The 19,043-nt window shown below is 37.1% G+C and overlaps 1 protein-coding gene across 9 annotated transcripts in view; it reads left to right on the top strand.

Moving 5' to 3' along the window:
• DNM1L (dynamin 1L) overlaps window positions 1-19,043 on the top strand; it is a 49,741-nt gene that overhangs the window by 667 nt on the left and 30,031 nt on the right. For 8 of the 9 annotated variants that reach the window (XM_025930628.2, XM_025930627.2, XM_025930629.2 and 5 more), the window contains exon 2: window positions 17,890-18,037. The exons of the other annotated variant lie outside the window; for it this stretch is intronic. In XM_025930628.2, the coding sequence (XP_025786413.1) occupies window positions 17,890-18,037 (148 nt within the window). The remainder of the gene's footprint in view (window positions 1-17,889; window positions 18,038-19,043) is intronic. 9 annotated transcript variants of the gene reach the window in all.

Here is a 19,043-nt window from a genome sequence, read left to right as displayed (position 1 = left end):
TTGCCTTGCTCAGGGGCTCCGGAGTCAGTTTTGGAACCGCGGGGTCGGGGTTGAGAAGGCCGCTACTGTGTGGTACCTGAATGTTTTGCTGCAGTGCAATCCCTTCATGTTTTGAGGACGCCGAGGCAGTTAATAAAAAGCAACCCCCCCTCTCCCCCGCCCCAAACCACCTGTATCTGGGTGTTAGGAAGGAATAACCAGTTTTTCTGCGTTGGCTGTGGTTTTTGTCTTCCATCCAAATTGAGCATCAGGTTCTCTGGTCTTTTCATATTGGGTGTCATAGATAACATAATTTTTTATATGCAGAAAATGTTGGAAAAATAAATTATTTTTAGAGTGACAGGAGAAGTACAAGTTTAATTTTCTCTGCCTGCTGATTTTCTTGGTTTTAAAAGAATCGTAGGACTTTTATTAGAGTTCAGAGAAACGCATTTTAGAGCTTAGTATATTGATTTTAAGTGTTTTCATTTCTCAATGATCTTTTCTGTTGAGAAGGGGACGGTTTCCTCATTTTCTGTCGCTATATCTTGCTACAGTATTTTAGTGTAGAGTATAAATATTATGACAGGGAACTTAACGTTCAGAGTACCATGGAGTATATTCAAACCTTGGAAACCATAGACATCCTGTGCTTTTTCTTGCTTTTAAATAAAGTGGTAGAAATTATTTCAGAAACACATATACTTGGTCTGCTGTAGGGTTGGTATAGATTCTGCTCACTCCTGCCTACGTATATTGTAGTATTTGTAACTTATTTGTAATGATTGGACACTGAATCATCAATATAATATTAGGAGCAGTATTTTTATTTCACATATTTTGTTCACTGCTGCGTTCCTGTTTCTAGTTCTGGAACAGTCCCGGGGCGTGTAGTGAGTGCTCCATAAATACTTTGAATGAATGGATATTGTTCACTGTAACCAGATAATATTTTAAAACACTGGTACTTCTATCATCAAATGGATCTGTTTTTGAAAATACAATGAAAGGAGATGAACTAAATCTTCTTTGGTAGTAATTTGGAAGTGTTTCCTATCTGTGGACCAGAAACTTTCCATATACTTTTAAGAGATTCTCCATGCTTTCTAAGCTTGGAGAAGTAAAAGAATCAGGGCTATTGTGTGTCAGCATAAATAGTTTAAAATCAAGAAGGATTTTTCTTACACAAAATTGAGTTTCCTTTTTTTTTTCCCCAAAGTTTGTTTATTTAGAGAGAGAGAGAGAGAGAGAGAGAGGCAGACAAAGAGGGAGAGGGAGTATCCCAAGTAGGCTCTGTGGGATCAATGTGCAGAGCTGGCTGTGTGGCTTGAGCCCATGAAACTAAGATCATGACCTGAGCCAAAGTCAAGATTTAGGCACCTAACTGACTAAGCCATGGAGATGCCCCAAAATTGAGTTTATTTCCGTGAGTAAACCTGTGGCAGAATTACTCTTTGGAGTAGAGGAGTAAAGATCTCACTGTTAGGAAAATCATTAATGTTGTGCTAGCAGAAACCATCCTAGTAGTGATACATGCCATATTTGCGTGTTGATGTTTGAAATTGCTCAGTAGGGAAATTAAGTTTGTGTGTGTGTTTTAAGTAGGCTCTCTGCCCAACATGGAGTTTGAACTTATAACCCTGAGATCAAGAGGCACATGCTGTACTGACTGAGCCAGCCAAGTACCCAGGGAAATTAGTTTTTAAAGATTTAATGAAGGTTATCTCCATTTGCGTCTTTATTAGCTGTACTTCAGTCCTTTATTATTCAGGTACAGAATTAATAAATAAGGTTAGAAACAATGTCTCCCCCCCCCCCCATATTTTCATTATATTGAAAAAAATCACTTCTGTTTGACTTGAATACTAGTATACCACTACTTTGTCCTCTGTGCCATTTAATGTTTTGTAATATACAGCACATGCATTACATTCATATTCAATGGAGTAGTGTACGATATTATCCAAACATAATAATAAATGTTCTGACCGGTAAACTTCTCAGTGGCAGTGATGATGTCTTCATAATATGGGTAGAGCCTCTCTCTTACACGTTAACTACACCTTAAGTGGCTGTAGGTCCCATTTTGTTGAACTTTTTTTTAGAAGTGATTTGCAAACTTAGTATATGTAAGAATCACTTTGAAAATAAGTTCCTAGATTCCATCCCCAGAGATTTTGATTTTCAAATCTAGGTTGGGCCAGGCACTACAGGTGATTCTGATGCAGATGATTCATAGATCCCAATTGAAAAGTGTATTAGTGAGTCTTTGATTTTAAAATGCATGAAACTAGAAAAGATAGGGAAGCTGAGCCTAAGGGCATACCACCATTGAGTAGCATGTTGATATATGTGGCATTCTTGCTAATGTTTTAAATTTTGATTTGTTAAATTGCCCAAGTAATCCTTCTTTCAAGCCTATAGAGTTGGAAGAGTTGAGGAGAAGGAATCATGTTTATAGCTGTAGATCATTCACAACTTTAATGGTTTTAGCTAAATAGTTTCTTGTTGTTGTTTTTTTCTTTAACTGAGATCATCTGTGTGGAAAGAACAGAAGAGGGGAGAGAAAAGGTTGATACTTTTAGACCATGGTGTACTTTGCAGGTGGAGAGGAGATAAGACTTAAACAACTTTTGTGACTCAACTTGGGAAATTTAATCACTATTTTTTTAAGTTGAGAATAAGGGGGTGCCCTCCCAGGTATGTAATCTAAACCAGCACCCAGGGGCGCCTGGGTGGCTCAGTCAGTTAGGCGGCCGACTTCGGCTCAGGTCACGATCTTGCGGTCCGTGAGTTGGAGCCCCGCGTCGGGCTCTACTGACCGCTCAGAGCCTGGAGCCTGTTTCAGATTCTGTGTCTCCCTCTCTCTCTGACCCTCCCCCGTTCATGCTCTGTCTCTCTCTGTCTCAAAAATAAATAAACGTTAAAAAATTTTAAAAAAATTAAAAAAAAACAAAAACAAAACACCAGCACCCAGTATAGGAATCCTAGTAACATGACAGTGACCTGAGACTCAAGAGTTGCTAGTAATGAACTTTTCACTTTACCTTTCATTTCAGTGATTTCAGCATTCTACCTTTAGGAATTCAGAAAGGAATCTTGGGTTTTAAATGACCAGTTTGCAAACCAACATTTTTTTTCTAACATTTTAAAATATAATTTATGTAACATAAAATCACCAGTATAGAATGTACAGCTCATTGGTTTTTAGTATATTCACAAGTTGTGCAACCATCACCATCTAATTCCAGAACATTTTTTTTTTCCAGAACATTTTTATTATGCAAGAAAGAAACTCTGTACTCATTAGCAGTCATTCCTCATTTCATCCTTCCCCTGTCCCATCCCCTGGCAACCACTAATCTACTTTCTGTCTCTATGGATTTGCTATTCTGGACATTTCATATAAATAGAATCATACAATATGTGGCTCTTTGTGTCTGGCTTCCTTTGCTCAGCATGATGTTTTTAAGTTCATCCATGTATTAATACTTCATTACTTTTTTTTTTTTTTTGAAAGAGAAAGGGAGCTTGTGTGCATGGGGGGAGGAACAGAGGGAGAAGGAGAGAGAGAATCTTAAGGAGGCTCCACATCCAGCAAGAGCCTACACGGGGCTCCATCTCACGACTATGAGATCATGACCTGAGCCAAAATTAAGGGTCAGATACTTAACGAACTGAGCCGCTCAGGTGCCCCAGTACTTCATTACTTTTTATGGCTAAATAATATTCCATTGTATACATATGCCACATTTTGCTTATCCATTCTAGTTGATGAATATTGGGTTGTTTCCATTTTTTGGTTATGATGGAGAATGCTATGAACATTGTTTGCAAGCTTTTGTCTGGACATGTTTTCAGTTCTCTTGGATATACAGTAAAACCTTGGATTACGAGTCACTTGTTCTACGAGTGTTCCATAAGACGAGCAAACATTTCTAATAAATTTTAACTTGAAAAATGAGCAGTGTCTTGCAATATGAATAGTATGTGATGATGAAAATCGCATGATCGCAACTGAGCCAATGGTTCTTGAAATTCGCTTTGATATATGAGTGCTTTGGATTACAAGCATGTTTCCAGAAAGAATTATGCTCTCAAACCAAGGTTTTACTTATGAGTAGAATTGCTGTGTCATTTGGTAACTCTTGTTTAACTTTGAGAAACTGCCACATTGTTTTCCAGTGCGGCTGTACTATTTTACATCCTTCCATCAGTGTTTGAGGGTTTCAGTTTCTGTACATCCTCACCAACTCTTGTTACTATCTTTTTATTTTTATTTTTTTAATGTTTATTTTTGAGAGAGAGAAAGTGACAGACTGTGAGTGAAGGAGGGACTGTAGAGAGAGCGGGAGACACAGAATCTGAAGCAGGCTCCAGGCTCCTTGCTGTCAGCACAGAGCCCGACGTGGGGCTTGAACCCATGGACCGTGAGATCATGACCTGAGCTGAAGTCAGATGCTTAACCAACTGAGCCACCCAGCTGCCCTGTTATCATCTTTTTTAAAAAACTGCTAAATCATCCTAGAATTCTTTTACTTTAAAAAAAGCATACCCTGCCCCCAGCACTGCTATCTACATTTTAGTTCCTGAAATCTTGCTCTCTCCTGCTGGATGTGCCTTCATTTGTCCTGTGTTCTTAGAGGTGATGATTTCATGAAGTTTAGTAATTTGGTGCTAAATATTGATCATAGATTTCATTCCTGTATTGTTTTCTTGTGCATGTTCTTAGGTAAACTTATATATTTTCTCTTTTTTTTTTCTAGTTTCTTTGTATAGTTCATGTGCTGCTTCCCTTTTTTTTAAACTTAAAAATGAGGTGAAATTTCTGTAACATAAAACTTGCCATTTTAGAGGGTACAGTTCAGTGGCATTCAGTATATACATAATGTTGTGCAATCACCACCTCCTTCTAGTTCCAAAACATTTTTACCACCCAAAAGAAAATTCCATGCCCATTAAGCAGTTACTTCCTGTTCCTCCGTTCCTCCAGGCCCTGTAAACCATCAATCTTCTTTCTGTCTCTGTGGATTTACCTATTCTGGCTATTTCATAGAAATGGAATCATAAAATATGTTACTATTTATGTCTGACTTCTTTCACTACAGATAAAAAATGTTAAAAAGATAAGAAAAATAAGTGCACCTGGGTGGCTCAATTGGCTAAGCATCCGACCCTTGATTTCAGCTCAGGTCATGATCTCACTATTGTGAGATTGAGCTCCATGTTGGGCTCCGCACTAGGTGTGGAGCATCCTTAAGATTCTCTCTCTCCCTTTCCCCCTCACCTGCTTGCTTGCATGCTTTCTCTCTCTCAAAAAAAATATTAAGAAAAATAAAGAAAAATCACATTTATCTGTTGTATTAATATCAAAGAATTAAGAAGTGTCTCTTATAAAATGAAAAGTGAAAACTTAGTAAAAATTGAATCAGTTTTGGGTAATGTGTCATGAATGAATGCTACTCCCAACTGATGGTGGTTATCAGAGAGAAAACGCTAAAAATATGACAAAGCCTTTTCAGTGAAAGGCTCAATCTCACAGTATAAATCCAAAGTACTGTAGATTTCAGTACAGTACAATTCGGAAGAAACTAAAAGATGACACTGACACCAGGCACACAAATCTCTAACCCTTGAATATATAGATATTGCATCAATTTGAGGATTATGTGAGGATGAAAAAAGCAGAAGGCATAGGGGTGCCAAGTGGGTCATATTTTCAGAGTAAGCCACCTGTGACTTGCCATACAGGAAGTTCTGTAGCCACTTACCTTCCTAGAATGAGCGCAGACATTGGTTGTTTAAATCACCAGGGGAAAACACGCACCGATCTAGCCAGTTGTAGAGGAAGCCAATATTATTTATAATAGATAAAAAATGAGAATCTATAAACATGTTTGGTTTGTTTGCGAGTCTGTTGACGTAATTTTTGTAATTGAAATATAATTGGCATACAGCATTGTATTAGTTTCATAGGTACAACATAATGAACATATATATGTGTATATATGTATATATGTGTACATATATGTATATATATGTGTGTATATATATATAGTGAAATGATCACAATAAATCTAGTTAATACTCATCACCACACATAGTTGCATTTTTTTCTTATGAAAATGTAAGATTTACTCTCTTAGCACCTGTCAAATATATGGTACAATATTATTATCTGTAGTCACCATACTGTACATTATATCCCCAGGACTTACTTCATTAGAAGTTTGTACCTTTGACCACCTTCACCCATTTCACTCACCCCTTGCTTCTGAGAGCTGCTAAGCTGTTCCCAGTATGTATGACTTTCTTTTTGCCTTTTTTTAGATTCCACATGTAAGTACGATCATATGATATTTGTCTTTGGTTTATTTCACTTGGTATAATGCTGTCAGAGTCCTTCCAGTCCTTCCATTTTGTTGCAAATATCAACACTTCTTTCCTTTTTTATGGCTGAATAATATTCCATTGTGCAGATGTGTATATATTAGAGTAGTCTTTTAAGATCTTTTGTATTTCTGTGGTAACAGTTGTAATATCTCTTTTATTTCTAATTCGAGTTCTCTTTTTTTGTGGCAGGTCTGGTTAAAGGTTTGTCTATTTTTTTCTTTTCAAAAAAGCAGCTCTTAGTTTCACTGATTTTTTTTCTTCCTGTTGTCTTTTTAGTCTCTGTTTCATTTACATCCACTTTGATCTTTGATATTTCCTTTACTAATTTTGGATTTACTCTTCCTTTTCTAGTTCCTTGAGATGTAAAGTTAGATTGTTTATTTGCTATCTTTTTTGTTTATTAATACAGGCATTTATCACTATGAAATTCTCTGTTAGAACTGCTTGTGCAGTTTTGGTATGTTATATTTCCATTTTCATTTGTTTCAAGCTATTTTTTAATTTTATTTTTTCATCCATTGGTTAATAGCATGCTTTTTAATCTCCACATACTTGTGAATTTTTCAGTCTTATACTTGATTCCTGGTCATAGTATTGTAGTTGGAAAAGGCGTTTGATATAATTTCAGCATTCTTAAACTTACTAAGAATTTAATTAGGCCACTATTTTTGTGGCCTAATCCATGATCTATCCTGGAGAGTGTTCCATATATGCTTGAGAAGGATGGGTATTCTGTTGCTTTTGGATGGAATGTTCTGTGTGTATCTCTTAAGTCCATCTGGTCTTATGTGTTTTTTTCCTTAAATTTTAAGTCCAAGACACTTAACTTACAGTGTTATAATGTGGTTTCAGGTGTATAATACACTGATTCCACAATTCTGTACATTAGTGCTCATCATGACAAGCGTTCTCTTAAACCCCTTTACCTATTTTGCCCATTCCCCCCTGCTACCCACCTCACACCATGGGTTCTTTATATTTAAGAGTATGTTTCTTTGTCTCTTTTTTTCTTTGCTTCATTTCTTAATTCCACATATGTGTGAAATCATATGGTATTTGTCTTTCTCTGACTTATTTCATTTAGCATACTCTTTCCGTGGTGTGTGTGTGTGTGTGTGTGTACGTGTGTGTACGTGTGTGTACACCTCTCTCTGTCTGTCCGTCCTGTCTCTGTCTTTATCCATTCCTCTACAGATGGTCACTTGGGCTGCTTCCATAATTTTGCTTTTGTAAATAACGCGGCAGAAAATGAAAGGGTGCATGTCTTTTCAAATTAGTGTTTTTGTATTCTTTGGGTAACTACCCAGCAGTGGAATTATTGGATCATATAGCAATTCTATTTTTTTTATTTTAAAAAGTGTTTTTTGATGTTTACTTATTTATGAGAGAGACAGTGCGCATATGAGCAGGGGAAGAACAGAGTGGGGGGACAGAGGATCTGAAGGGGGCTCTGCACTGACAGCAGAGAGCCTGACGTGGGGCTCAAACTCACAATTGTGACCTAAGCCGAGTTAGACACTTAACCTATTCAGCCACCCAGGCATCCCTTGCCTATTCTTAAATTGGATTTTTTGCCTTTTTTTTTTTTTTTTTTTTGGTGTTAAGTTGTAGAAATTCTTTATATTTTTTGGATACTAAACCTTTATCGGATATGTCCTTTGCAAATATCTTCTCCCATTCAGTAGATTGTGTTTTAGTTTTGTCAACTGTTTTCCTTTGCTGTGCAGAACTTTTTATTTTGATGTAGTCCCAATAGTTTATTTTTACTTTTATTTCCCTTGCCTTAGGAGAATGTCTAGAAAAATATTGCTATGACAGATGTCAAGAGAAATTACTGCCTGTGCTCTCTTCTAGGATTTTTATGGTTTCAAGTCTCACAGTTAGGTCTTTAATCCATTTTGAATGTATTTGTGTGTATGGTGTAAAATAGTGGTCCAGTTTGATTCTTTTGCACGTAGCTGTTCAGTTTTCCCTACACCATTTGTTGAGAAGAGACTATCTTTTTCCAGCTGCGTATTCTTCCCTTCTTTGTTATAGATCAGTTGACCATCATGGATTTATTTCTGGGCTCTCTATTCTGTTGATCTTTGTATCTGTTTTTGTGCCAGTATCATACAGTTTTGATTAGTACAGTTTTGTATTGTATATTGAAATCTGGGATTGTGATATTTCCAGTTTTGTTTTTGTTTTTGTTTTCCCCAGATTGCTTTGGCTATTCAGGGTATTTTGTGGTTCCATACAAATTTTAGGATTATTTGTTCTAGTTTTGTGAAAAGAGATGGTATTTTGATAGGGATTGCATTAAATCTGTAGATTGCTTTGGGTATATGGACATTTTAACAATATTTGTTCTTCCAATCCATGACCACAGAATGTCTTTCCAATTGTTTGTGTCATCTTCAGTTTCTTTCATCAGTGTTTTATAGTTTTCGGAAAGCAGGTCTTTTACCTCTTTGGTTGTTTATTCCTAGGTATTTATTATTTTTGGTACAATTGTAAATAGGATTGTTTTCTTACCTTCTTTCTGTCGCCTCGTTATTAGTGTATAGAAATGCAACATATTTCTGTATGTTGATTTTATATTCGGCAGCTTTCCTGAATTCATTTATTAGTTCTGGTAGATTTTTGGTGGAGTCTTTAGGGTTTTCTATGTATAGAATCATGTCATTTGCCAATAATGAAAATTTTACTTTTTTCTTACCAATCTGAATGGCTTTTACTTCTTTTTCTTGTCTAATTGCTGTGGGTAGGACTTCCAGTACTATATTGAATAAAAGTGGGGAGATTGGACATCCTTATCTTGTTTCTGATCTTAGTGAGCTTTTCCTCATTGAGGATGTTGTTAGCTTTGGATTTTTCATACATGGCCTTTATTATGTTGAGTATGTTTTCTCTAAACCTACTTTGTTGAGGGTTTTTTTTTTTTATCATAAATGGATGTTGTACTTTGTCAAATGATTTTTCTTTCTCTATTGAAATGATCATATTATTCTTATTGTTTGTTTTGTTGATGCGATTGATTGATTTGTGGATATTGAACCACCTTTGCATCCCAGAAATAAATCCCACTTGATCGTGGTGAATGACTTTTTTAATGTATTGTTGGATTCAGTTTGCTAATATTTTGTTGAGGTTTTTTACATCTATGTTCATCAAAGATATTGGCCTATAGTTTTCTTTTTTTGTAGTGTCTTTATCTGGTTTTGGTATCAGGGTAATGCTGGCCTCATAGAAAGAATTTGGAAGCTTTTCTTACTCTTCTATTTTTTGGAATAGTTTGAGAAGAATAGGTATTAACACTTATTTAAACGTTTGGTAGAATTCACCCTTGAAGCCGTCTGGTCTTGGACTTTTGTTTGTTGGGAGTTTTTATTACCAATTCAATTTTGTTACTAGTAATTGGTTTGTTCAGATTTTTTCTTTCTTCCTGGTTCAGTTTTGGAAGATTGTACATTTCTAGGAATTTATCCATTTCTTCTAGGTTGTCAATTTGCTGGCATACAATTTTTTTTTTTTGTAGTAATCTCTCATGACCCTTGTATTTCTGTGGTGTTGTTTCTCTTTCATTTCTGATTTTATTTGTGTCCTTTCTTTCATTCTTGATGAGTCTGACGAAAGGCTTATCAACCAGCTCTTGGTTTCATTGATTTTTTTGTGTGTGTTTTATCAGTCTCTGTTTCATTTATTTCTGCTCTAACCTTTATTGTTTCTTTTCTTCTATTCACCTTGGGCTTTGTTCTTGTTATACTTCCTTTAGGTGTAAAGTTAGATTATTTGAGATTTTTCTTACTTCTTCACGAGACCTGTATCACTGTAAATTTCCCTTTTAGAATAGCTTTTGCTGTGTTTAAAGATTTAGACCATTGTGTTTATATTGTCATTTGTCTCCATGTATATTTTGATTTCCTCTTTGATTTCTTTATTGACCCATTGGGTGTTTATTAGCATGTTGTTTAGCATCCACATGTTTGTGTGTTTTTTTTCCTTTTTTTCCTTGTAATTCATTTTTAGTTTCATATTGTTATAGTCAGAAAAGAACCATGATACGATTTCAGTTTTCTTAGCTTTATTGATACTTATTTTTATAGCCTTACATGTGATCTATCTTGGTGGATGTTCCAACAAAAGGATGTGTATTCTGTTTTTGAATGGATGTTCTGTATATATTTGTTAAATCCATCTGGTCTAACGTGTCATTCAGACACTGTTTCTTTATTGAATTTCTGCCTAGATTATCTGTCCATTGGTGTACGTGGGATGTTAAAGTCCCCTACTACTGTTGTATTACTATTAGTTTTTCCTTTTATGTTTTAATATTTGCCCTTTGTGTTTAGGTGCTCCAATTTTGGGTGGGTAGATACTTATATAATCCCTCTTGTGGGATTGACTCCTTTATCATTGTGTAATGCCCTTCTTTGTCTCTTGTTACAGTCTTTGTTTTATTTTTTTATTTATTTATTTATTTTTTCAACGTTTATTTATTTTTGGGACAGAGAGAGACAGAGCATGAACCAGGGAGGGGCAGAGAGAGAGCGAGACACAGAATCAGAAACAGGCTCCAGGCTCTGAGCCATCAGCCCAGAGCCTGACGCGGGGCTCGAACTCACGGACCGTGAGATCGTGACCTGGCTGAAGTCGGATGCTTAACCGACTGCGCCACCCAGGCGCCCTACAGTCTTTGTTTTAAAGTCTGTTTTGTCTCATGTTAAGTATTGCTACTCCAGGTTTTCTTCATTTCTATTTGCATGGTATATCTTTTTCTGTACTTTGATTTTCGTTTTTACATGTGTTAGGTTTGGAGTGAGTCTCTTGTAGGCAGTATATAAATGAGTCCCTTTTTTTTAATATCCATTTCACCACCCTATGTCTTTTGATCAAAGCATTTAGTCTATTTACATTTAAAATGATTATTCATAGGTGTGTACTTATTGCCGTTGTTTCCTGGTCGTTTTTGTAGTTCATCTCTGTTCCTTTTCATTTGCTCTCTTTCCTTGTCATTGATGACTTTCTGTAGTGTTATGCTTGATTTTCTTTCTCTTTATTTTTTTGTGTATCTGTTATAGGTTTTGGGTTTGTAGTTACCTTGAGATTCATATATAGGATACTAAGTATATATCAGTCTGTATTAAGTTGGTGGTCATTTAAGTTCGAATACCTTCTTTCTTTTTTTCTTAATGTTTGTTTTTGAGAGGGGAGGAGGGGCGGGGGGGGACAGAAGATCTGAAGCAGGCTCTGCACTGACAGCAGTGAGCCAGATGTAGGGTTCGAACTCAAACTGCGAGATCATGCTCTGAGCTGAAGTCAGACACTGAACTGGCTGAACCACCTTGGTGCCCCAGTTCGAACACATCCTTAAAAAGTAAAGCTTTTTTATTTCTTCCTCTATGTTTTGTGTATATGTTGTCATATTTTATGCATAATTTTCTTATTTCTAATAATTTCCTCTCCCACTCCCCCCCACCCCCATTTATAGAAGTCACTTTATCACTTTTTATAAGGCTGGTTTAGTGGTGATGAACTTCTTTAACATTTGTCTGAGAAACACTTTATCTCTCCTTCAATTCTGAATTGACCTTGGCAGGTTGAGTATTTTTGGTTGTGGTTTTTTTCCTTTCAGCACTTGGAATATATCATGCCATTCCCTTCTGGCCTGTAAAGTTTCTGCTGAAAAATCTGCTGATAGCCCTATGCAATTTCCCTTCTACATAACTCTTTTCTTCTTTCCTGCTGTTCTTAAAAGTCTCTTTAATTTTTGCCATTTAAATTGTTATATTGTCTTGGTGTGGCCTCCTTGAGTTCATCTTATTTGGAACTCTTTGGGCTTCCTGAACCTGGATGTCTGTTTCCTTCCGTAGGTTAGGGAAGTTTTCACTTAATGTTTCTTCACATCATTTTCTGCCCTTTCTGCCCCTTCCTTCCTTCCTTCCTTCCTTCCTTCCTTCCTTCCTTCCTTCCTTCCTTCCTTCCTTCCTCTTTCTTTCTTTCTTTCTTTCTTTCTTTCTTTCTTTCTTTCTTTCTTTCTTTCTTTCTTTCTTTCTTTCTTTTCTCCTTTTGGGACCCCCATAATGTGAGTGTTTATTTGCTTGATATTATCCAAGGATCCCTTAGCCTTTACCATTTTTTAAAATGCTTTTTTCTCTTTGCTGTCCAACTTGGGTGTTTTCCAGTACCCTGTTTTCCAGATGCTGATCTGGTCTTCTTTATGTACTCTAATGTGCTGTTGATGTTTTCTAGTGTATTTTCCATTTTAGTTTCTGTTTTTTTCAGATTTGATTGGATCTTTTTTGTATTTAGTTTTTCTGAGGTTTTGCTTTTTTCTTTCATTCAGAGCATATTCTTCAGTCTCTCATTTTGCTTGACTTTGTAGGTGTCAAGCTACTTTTGTAGCTTGTAGGTGTGACAGCTACTTTTCCTAAACTTGAAGGAGTGGTCTTGAGTATAATCGTACCCTGTGTACACTGTGTGTGCCAGGTGACTTTGGCTGGCTGGAGCTGTATCTGGAGTGGGCTGGGGTTCCTGGGGCACTCTGTGCTGGGGCTGCCCTGGAAGGATGGTCAGCATGGAAGTGGGCATGGGATAGGGTGGTCCTGGGGCTTTCCACTCAGGGTGTCCTGGCAGGACAGCTGAAGTTGAGGGGAGTGCAAGCTAGAGGGTCCCAGATCTCTCTTTGCAGAGGGTGCTCTGGTGAGACAACTAAAGCTGAAGTGGATGTGGGCTGGTCCCTGGGTTCTCCACACAGATGGTGCCCTGGCAGGATTGCTGAAGCTAAAATGGGAACAAGCTGGTATGTCTGGGGGTACTTAGTGCCGAGGCGCCTTGGCAGGGCAGTTGGAGCCATGGCTTGTGTGGTCCATGGTGTCCTGTAGTGCTCTCTGCCAAGGGTGCCCTAGCAAGCTGTCTGGAGCCAAAGTGGTATGGGCCTGTAGTGTTTTGCAGTGCTTTGTGCCTATGTTATGTTGACACGACAGCTGGAGCTGTAGTGAGTGCCCAGCAAGGGTTCCTTGCAGTTGTGACACACTGGCGCCACCTGGATGGGATGGCGATGTTTGTTGTGGTTTAGGGACCCAGTGCTCTCTGAGGCAGTAGGCTGGCTGTGGCACCTGGAACCCTACTCCCTTTTGCACTATCAAGGTGGAGGATGGATGTAAACCATGGCACTTGCCAGCCCCTCCCAATTGGAGAGAGTTCCGGGAGCTCCCCCATCATTTGGTGGAGTTGTATGCTGAATCTTTTATATACTAATTGCTTTTTTTTTTTTTTTTTTTTTTTTTTTTAAATTTTTTTTTCAACGTTTACCCATTTTTGGGACAGAGAGAGACAGAGCATGAATGGGGGAGGGGCAGAGAGAGAGGGAGACACAGAATCGGAAACAGGCTCCAGGCTCCGAGCCATCAGCCCAGAGCCCGACGCGGGGCTCGAACTCACGGACCGCGAGATCGTGACCTGGCTGAAGTCGGACGCTTAACCGACTGCGCCACCCAGGCGCCCCACTAATTGCTTTTTTAAACCACAGCTTTTTCCTGTGCCCCAGGGCAGAACAATCTGCTCTTGTATAGTCCCTTCATACTATCCCTCCCCACTTCAGTTCACAGCATTGGAGGTAGGGGTTCTCTTCCTTACAGTGTCTGGTTTCTCTGTCTCTCTTGCCATTTTTTATGTGTTCTGTGTTTTGTTGTGTAGCAGCTACTCAGTCAGCCCTCAGTTTTTTGGAGGAATTGCTGTATAAGTAAGTGTAGATTTGGTGTGTCTGTTGAGGGGGAAAGTTCAGCATCTTCTTAAGTTGCCATCTTGGACAGGACCCTTACTTATTGTCACATTTTAAATTTGTGGTATCTAATTGTGTTTTTTATTATATCTCCCTGATTACTAATGAATATGATCATTCTAAATTTTTTCTTACCCTTTGTGGTGCTGTTTTTGTGAGTTTCTGTTCCTATCTCTGCACATTATTTTCTAATAGATTATTCATCTTTTTCTCACTGATTTGTGGAAGTTATTTATACATTTTGCTTACTAGTTCTTTGTGAGTTAGAGGGATCACAAATATTTTCCTCTAATTTTTTTGTATGAGTAAAATTTTAATTTTACTGTAGTTGGACTGTCACTTTTTTTTTCTTTAGTTTGTACATTTTATGTAGTAAGGAGTCATTCTCTATCTCAAAGTCAGGAAAGTATACTTTAATATTCTCTAATTTGTAAAGTTAGAATTTTTAAAATTTGTAATTCATCTTGAATTTTTCTCCTTTATTTTATTTTTCTATGGTTTTATTGAGGTGTTGTTTTTATAATGTGAAGTTTACCCACTTGAAATGTATAATCATTTGTTTGTAGCATGTCTATAGAGTTTTGCAACTCTCACCATAATTTACTTTTAGGTATTTCATTATCTTAAAAAGAGACCTTGTATCCATTAGTAGTCATTTCCATTTCCCTCTGCCCCTAGTGCTTTGCATCCACTTAATCCACTTTCGTGTCTGTTCTGGACATTTCATATAATCAGGATCAGATAATATGTGGTCTTTTGACTGACTTCTTTCACTTAGCATAATGTTTTTGAGGTTTATCCATATTGTAGCATGTATCAACACTTTATTTCTTTCTGTGACTGAAAAACTGGGCAGGGTTTTGCACACACAGATAATAGGTGAATGAGAGAGATCTGTGGTAAAGTCTTAAGGAACTGGAGAACCTTCATGAAACTTTGAAAACTAACCAAACAAAGCTCCTTTCTAAGACCAGTTCTCACAGTGAGAAGCAACTGAGAATACAACTGACCACCTCTGAAGAATACAGACAAAGGAAAGAGAAGATCCAGATAAAAGTGGTAGACAGGAACAGAGACAAGTTACCAGAAAACAAAGAACTATATTTTTGAACACTATATGGAGACAAAAGGGAGTTTTAGAGTGTAAAGTTAGAATTGTTATTCTAGGCCAAGTTTTTTCCTAAAGTTTAGAAAATGACTGTTATCAAATCTCATACAAAGTTTTTTAAAGAAAAATGAGACTCAGAATAACATTCTTGTTGACAAGAAAGTATACCAGAAAGACATGTTCGTGAAACAGATGAAAACAACTAGATATTAAGACAAAAGGCAAGATAAGGCATTAAATAACAAGTGTGTATAGGAGCAAATAAGAACTAGGTGGTAGAACTTACTGAAGTATTAGAAATGAAAGGAAATTTATTTTAGAAATGAGGACAGCTTAGAAGTAAAACAAGAACAAATAAACATAACATATAGTACCTTGAGAGAGAAAGATGTTGAAAAGGAAGAAACATTAAAAATAAAAAGGGTAGGGAAGAGGTGTAAAAAGAATTTGACAGAGGGGCTCAGTCGATTAAGCATCTGACTCTTGATTTCAGCTTAGGTCTTGATCTCACACACAGTTCATAAGATTGAGCCCTGGGCGGCTGGCTCTGCACTGACAGCATGAAGCCTGCTTGGGATTCTCTCTCACCCTCTCTCTCTTTCTGCCCCTCCCCCACTTGCTCACATACTCGCTCTTTCTAAATATTAGAAAAAAAAATTGGGGGGTGGCTTCTGGGTGACTCAGTTGGTTAAGTGTCCAACTTTGACTCAGGTCATGGTCTCGCAGTACGTAGGTTTGAGCCCTGCGTTGAGCTCTGTGCTGACAGCTCGGAGCCTGGAGCCTGGTCAGATTCTGTGTCTCCCCCTCTCTCTGTTCCTCCTCTGCTCACGCTCTGTCTCTCTCTCAAAAATAAACATTAAAAAAAATAATTTGACAGACATTGACATATTGAAAACAGGCAAAGAAGACCCAACATGTGTATAATAGGAGCTCCCCCCCCCCCCCCCCATTATTTAGGATTTTTGCCTTTGTGGAAAATATGAAAGTAAAAGTTGTACTAGTTGTGACTAAGGAAAAGTGTAGTATAGGAAAAACAATCTATACAGAAAATACTAATTATAAAGTTAAGACGAAATTTATAAGCATTTAAGATATATAAATAGAAATTAAGGTTTTTATATATTATTTGATTATTTATAATTTTTTTTAACGTTTATTTATTTTTGAGACAGAGAAAGACGGAGCATGAGCGGGGGAGGGGCAGAGAGAGAGGGAGACACAGAATCTGAAACAGGCTCTAGGCTCTGAGCGGTCAGCACAGAGCCCAACGCGGGGCTTGAACTCACAGACCGCGAGACCATGACCTGAACCAAAGTCGGACACTTAACCGACTGAGCCACCCAGGCACCCCTTGATTATCTATTTACTAGTCTTATATCTGTGTTAAATTTCCTGAGGGTGATCATTGAATATGGTTGTATGGAAGAATGCCCTTGTGCATGCCCTTAGAGACAGATATGCTATATTTTTTAGAGATGAAGTGTCATGGTGTATATAACTAACTCAGATAGGACAACAAAAGAAAAAGGTGTGTGTGTGCGCGCGCGCACGCGCACATGCGTGTGTGTAGAAAGAGACATAAAGCATATGTGTCCAATGTTAATATTCAGTGCATCTTTGTTAAGATATGAGCATTCACTGTTAATATTCTCAAAGCTCTGTGGCTTTGAAATTTTCAAAATAAAAAGTTGGGAAATATTCAGAACAAAAGTGAAGTACTTATGGATAAAGAAGCTTTATAAGCTAATAAGAAATGTAAAATGCCAGCATTCGAACAATCACTGAAAAAATACAAAAAACCTTTAAACAAAATGATCCTTGACTTCAATAATAAAGTCATGTAAATTTAAACGAGCTGTGAGTGTTCATCTATCAAAGTAGCAAAGATTCAAAAAAGTGATAATGCCCACTGCTAATGGGGCTGCAGCAGATTGAATGCGAAGTGTAGCTTGGTTCCTGCCTTCTTGTGTGCAGTCTGACAGCATCTGTGAATGCTTCAAATCTCTGTGCTCTTTAATCTTTAGCTCTTTAGCAATTTCATTTAATGAACTAAATCCAGTGAAGTAATAGGATAAGTGAGTAAGGTTATATGTATAAACCATGTGCACTGTAGCATTGTTAATGGTAGCAAAAACCATTTAAATGTCCAAGTCAAGTTTGGCTTTACACACTGTAGAATACTATTTGACCATTAAACACAGATGTTAGTATATTGATATGGAATATTATCTGTGATTGCTACATCAAAAATAAAAGCCGGTTAGAGAAAAATACATGTAGTGCTACCCCATTTAAAGTAATATATTCTCATAGACATAGCATTACGTGCCAGTATTACAGGTTTTGAAAACCTGGTTGGGAGAGTATCAAAAAAAGTAGGAAAATTACAGGAGAGTGGGACTTTATTTTGGGGGGGGGGGGGCGGGGGGAGAGTAGGACTTTAATCTCTCTTTTTGGAGTTTTTATTTTAAAGAAATAAAGATCATATAATAGAAAATAAAACTAAACTTTCTTTAATTTTAAAAGTCTTTGCAGTAATTTTTTCTTTAATTTCTTTGCATGGTGCTTTGTCAGTGTAGTCTTATTAAGTTATTTTAAAAATCTATGTAGAAACTCATTTTGCTCTTGTGTATTCTGTTTTCAGAGCAGTGGAAAGAGCTCAGTGCTAGAAAGCCTAGTGGGGAGGGACCTGCTTCCCAGAGGCACTGGTATTGTCACCCGGAGACCTCTCATTCTGCAGCTAGTCCATGTTTCACCCGAAGATAAGAGAAAAACAACAGGAGAAGAAAATGGTAAATTTTAGAATCGGAATAAGAATTATTTAAAAATTCTTCATTTTTGCTTGAATCTTAAAAACACATTAGACCAGATTAGACCAGAAATTAGTGGTTGTAACAAAAGGAGAATTCCTGTGAAGAGAGGTGGAATGCATCATTTCTCATGTAAAGAAAAAAAAACAGTAAGTTTTGAGGACCATAAGTAGACTTGTTTGGAATACTACCTTTTTGGTAGTTCAGCTTATTAGTAAACTGTTGTTAATGTTTATGGAGAATTTAGTGAGATACTCAGTAAATAGAAATCAGTTATTTTAAAGAAAAATTTTTGTGTCTTTTGGAGTGTTTTAAGCTTTTATCCCCTAGTGTTTAAAAACTGTTTTTACTTTTTTACTTTGATTTAGAAATTTAAATCATTTAGATTCTAGTTTAAAAATTTTAAATACACTTAAAATGACTTTGTTTTTTATTTATTTTATTTTTTTTAATTTTTTTTTTTTTTAATTTTTTTTTTTTCAACGTTTATTTATTTTGGGGACAGAGAGAGACAGCATGAACGGGGGAGGGGCAGAGAGAGAGGGAGACACAGAATCGGAAACAGGCTCCAGGCTCTGAGCCATCAGCCCAGAGCCCGACGCGGGGCTCGAACTCACGGACCGCGAGATCGTGACCTGGCTGAAGTCGGACGCTTAACCGACTGTGCCACCCAGGCGCCCCTGACTTTTTTATTACAGCAGGGTTATCTCACCTTCTCTTTTCTGGTGTCACCATGTACTTGCTAATTTTGAATCTTTTGCCCTTCAAGCTAAGATGAATATTATTTTTAGAAAGAGTTTTGGTTTTTTATTTTTATCTTTTTTACTGTCCTTCTCTTGCCATGCTTACCTACATAGCACATACTATTTTGATTTTTAAGATCCACCCACTCCTCCAATAGCAAATGTGGAATTTTTTTTTTTTTTTAATTTTTTTAACGTTTATTTATTTTTGAGACAGAGAGAGACAGAGCATGAACAGGGGAGGG

Source organism: Puma concolor, chromosome B4 (genome assembly GCF_028749965.1).
Source record: "Puma concolor isolate L17-30 chromosome B4, mPumCon1.1.hap2, whole genome shotgun sequence".
NCBI lineage: Eukaryota > Metazoa > Chordata > Mammalia > Carnivora > Felidae > Puma > Puma concolor.
This window is presented reverse-complemented; position numbering and strand designations above follow the sequence as displayed.